General features: G+C 60.1%; 1 protein-coding gene across 1 annotated transcript in view; it reads left to right on the forward strand.

Moving 5' to 3' along the window:
- Positions 1 to 3,116, forward strand: part of LOC103274235 (capping protein, Arp2/3 and myosin-I linker protein 3) — an 8,921-nt gene extending 5,805 nt beyond the window's left edge. Inside the window, exons 15-25 of the mRNA XM_008071703.2 lie at positions 341 to 417; positions 500 to 604; positions 698 to 767; positions 1,217 to 1,298; positions 1,427 to 1,523; positions 1,654 to 1,708; positions 1,794 to 1,966; positions 2,206 to 2,274; positions 2,511 to 2,604; positions 2,699 to 2,797; positions 2,985 to 3,116. Coding sequence (XP_008069894.2) covers positions 341 to 417; positions 500 to 604; positions 698 to 767; positions 1,217 to 1,298; positions 1,427 to 1,523; positions 1,654 to 1,708; positions 1,794 to 1,966; positions 2,206 to 2,274; positions 2,511 to 2,604; positions 2,699 to 2,797; positions 2,985 to 3,116 — 1,053 coding nt within the window. The remainder of the gene's footprint in view (positions 1 to 340; positions 418 to 499; positions 605 to 697; positions 768 to 1,216; positions 1,299 to 1,426; positions 1,524 to 1,653; positions 1,709 to 1,793; positions 1,967 to 2,205; positions 2,275 to 2,510; positions 2,605 to 2,698; positions 2,798 to 2,984) is intronic.
- The last annotated feature ends 56 nt before the right edge of the window (positions 3,117 to 3,172 follow it).

Below are 3,172 nucleotides of genomic sequence, written 5' to 3' on the forward strand. Positions count from 1 at the left end.
AAAAAAAAAAAAAAAAGCCAGCCTTGTTGCATTCCCCAGCTATGCGCCCTGGTGCAGGGCTATGTCCACCAAGGGGGAAAGACACTTTCCCTAAATTGAGCAAAGGCACCTTAGGAATCAGTGGTGGCCCTGGCTTTATACACCCACTGCCTGTGAGCCGCTCCATGCCCCCTGGAAGCCGGACAGAGAGTAGACCCGCTTTCCACAAATGGGAAAGTTGAGGCTTTAGGAAGGACAGCCACAGTGGGGTTCACACACACTGACCACAGAGAGTGAAGAGCCCGTCCTTGCCCCTCCACGCCCTTCCGCCCTTCCGACACCACCACGTCTCTCCCCACAGCTTCTGGGTGCCCTGCTCCACGGCTGCTGCTCCCACCTTACCTACCTCAACCTGGCTCGCAACAGCTGCTCCCACAGGTGGGAGCAGGAGGGGATGCAGGCAGGGATGGGACAAGCCTTGGCCGTCCCTTTCTCCTGATGACCCCAGGGGTCTCCACAGGAAGGGGCGGGAGGCCCCACCGGCCTTCAAGCAGTTCTTCAGCAGCGCCTATACACTGAGCCACGTCAACCTGTCAACCACGAAGCTGCCCCTGGAGGCCCTCAGGTCGGGTGGGTGCAGGGTTGAGGGGGGCGTCCAAGGGAACCACGGGGGAGCAGGGGAGGGGTAAAGGTGAGCCTACCGACCTTCCTCTCACAGGGCGCTGCTTCAAGGCCTCTCCCTCAACAGTCACCTCAGCGATCTGCACCTGGATCTCAGCAGCTGTGAGGTGAGCCTCCAGTCCTCCAACCCGTCTGCCTGTCTCCTACCCATTCCTGACTCAAGCCCTGCTCCATCTTGCCTCTGTGCCACGCCTCTGCGACACCCTGACCTGACCACGTGTTCACTTTCCCTCTCAACCTGAGACCTGTGCCCCTCTTCCCAGAGGCCTTCACTTTCAGTCTCCAGTATCTCCACCCTTAAAGCTTTGGGATGGGAGATGCCAGACTTGCCCACCAGAGGGCAGGAGCGAGTTGTCTTAGGAATAGCAGCCTTTTTGGCTGAAGGCTGGGGAGAGAGCCCTGGAGACAGATCGGTGTGGAGAAAGGGCTCCCTGATTTTACATCCAGGTCCTGGTATGACCTTGAGACCTCGCATGACTGCCCTGGTCTCTACACGCTAAAGGTACCCTGTCCCCCCCCAACCCTCTGCCTTCCCCACCCTACCTTGTCCCTGCAGCTCCGCTCAGCAGGAGCCCAGGCTTTGCAGGAGCAGCTGGGGACCGTCACCTGTGTGGGCAGCCTGGATCTGTCAGACAACGGTGAGTAGAGGGTGCCCCCTTCCCTGGGGGGCCACGAGGGAACAGGGGCCTGGAGTGTGCAAGAAGGTCTCAGGAGACACCAGCCAACCTCAGGCTTCAAGGAGAGGCCTCTCCCTTCTACTGACTAGGGTTTGACTCGGACCTCCTGACACTGGTGCCGGCACTTGGCAAGAACAAGTCCCTCAAGCACCTGTTCCTGGGCAAGAACTTCAATGTCAAGGCCAAGTAAGGCCCCTTTCCATGTCCACAGACCCTCATCCCATTATGCACCCACCATTCCCCATGGTCATCTCTCTCCTCCAATATCACGGCCCCAGCCTCCTCTCCTCCTGGTCTGAGCTCCAACTTCCCACAGGACCCTGGAGGAGATCCTTCACAAACTGGTACAACTTATCCAGGAAGAGGACTGTGTGAGTGCCTGGGCCTGAAAGGGGACCTGCAGTGGCAGGGGACTGTGGGGACTGGTCCCACCCAACCCCTGGCTTGCCCACACAGTCCCTGCAGTCCCTGTCGGTGGCAGACTCCCGGCTGAAGCTTCGCACCAGCATCCTCATCAATGCCCTGGGCAGCAACACCTGCCTGGCCAAGGTGGATCTGAGCGGCAATGGCATGGAGGACATTGGGGCCAAGATGCTGTCTAAGGCCCTGCAGATAAACTCTTCCCTCAGGTGGGGCTCTCGCCTGGACCTTCTGACCCGGAACCCTACCCCCACCCACTCCCACACATTCTCCCTGTTTGCCTCAATGCTCTGTACCCAGCTCCCAGAAGACCCCCGGCCCCAGAACCATCTCTGAGTGAGCCTCATTGTTCAGAAAAGTGGGGCGGGCTTCAGAGAGGGTTGTGACTCTGGCCCCTAATAGGGACCTCGAGGGAGGGATGACAAATCAGCGCTTGCCCTCCCTCCAGAACTATCCTATGGGACCGGAACAATACATCTGCCCTGGGCTTCCTTGACATCGCAAGGGCCCTGGAGAGGTGAGTGGACCCTGCCCCTGCCCTGCTCCAAGGCCCCAGTCTCCCTGTGCCTGGCTGGATCAGTCCTAAACTACTCTAGCCCAACCCCAAGCCCCTCGACCTGTTTGCACAGAAATGTTAGGGAGGACCATGAAGGAGGGAAGTGATGAGCCAGGAGTGGGTGTTGCTGACCGACAGAGGCAGGGCCTCCCCTCCTCACCTGCTCCCCCATCCAGCTGTGCCACTATGTCCCACAGCAACCACACGCTGCGCTTCATGTCCTTCCCCGTGAGCGACATCTCTCAAGCCTACCGCAGCGCCCCCGAGCGCACTGAGGACGTCTGGCACAAGGTGGAGGGTGCTGTCCCAAGCAGGGTGGGACAGCAGGGGGCAGGGGACAGCCCACATCCCCAGGCCCTGACCTCATCGATCCCACCCCCTCCAGATCCAATGGTGCTTGGTGAGGAACAACCACTCCCAGACGTGCCCTCAGGAGCAGGCCTTCAGGCTGCAGCAGGGCCTGGTGACCAGCAGCGCCGAGCAAGTAAACGTTTCCCTCTGGGACACGTGGGGTGTACCTGGGGCATGCAGGGCACAGGTGTGATGTGGGGCAGAGCATGGGGGGCATGAAGAGGCATTGCGTGATGCCTGTCACTGGACTGAGCATGTGGGGCAGCGAAAAGAGAGGACATGTGGAATATGGGCCCCAGACATATGTGGGTACACAGCAGGCAGCCCCCAGACAGGGGGTGCACAGGACTCAGGGAGCTCGCCTGGACATTGAAGAAGGCCATACCAAGGAGAGAGACCAGGTCCTGCAGAGACATCTCCACCACCACTGCCAGTGCCAGTGCATTGCCTGAGAGGTCCCACCTGGGAAGATATGGAAGCAGAGGTTCCCCTGACCCCCCCCCCCCCC

This window comes from Carlito syrichta, unplaced genomic scaffold (assembly GCF_000164805.1).
Source record: "Carlito syrichta isolate Samal-C Ts95f unplaced genomic scaffold, Tarsius_syrichta-2.0.1 Scaffold314634, whole genome shotgun sequence".
NCBI classification, from domain to species: domain Eukaryota; kingdom Metazoa; phylum Chordata; class Mammalia; order Primates; family Tarsiidae; genus Carlito; species Carlito syrichta.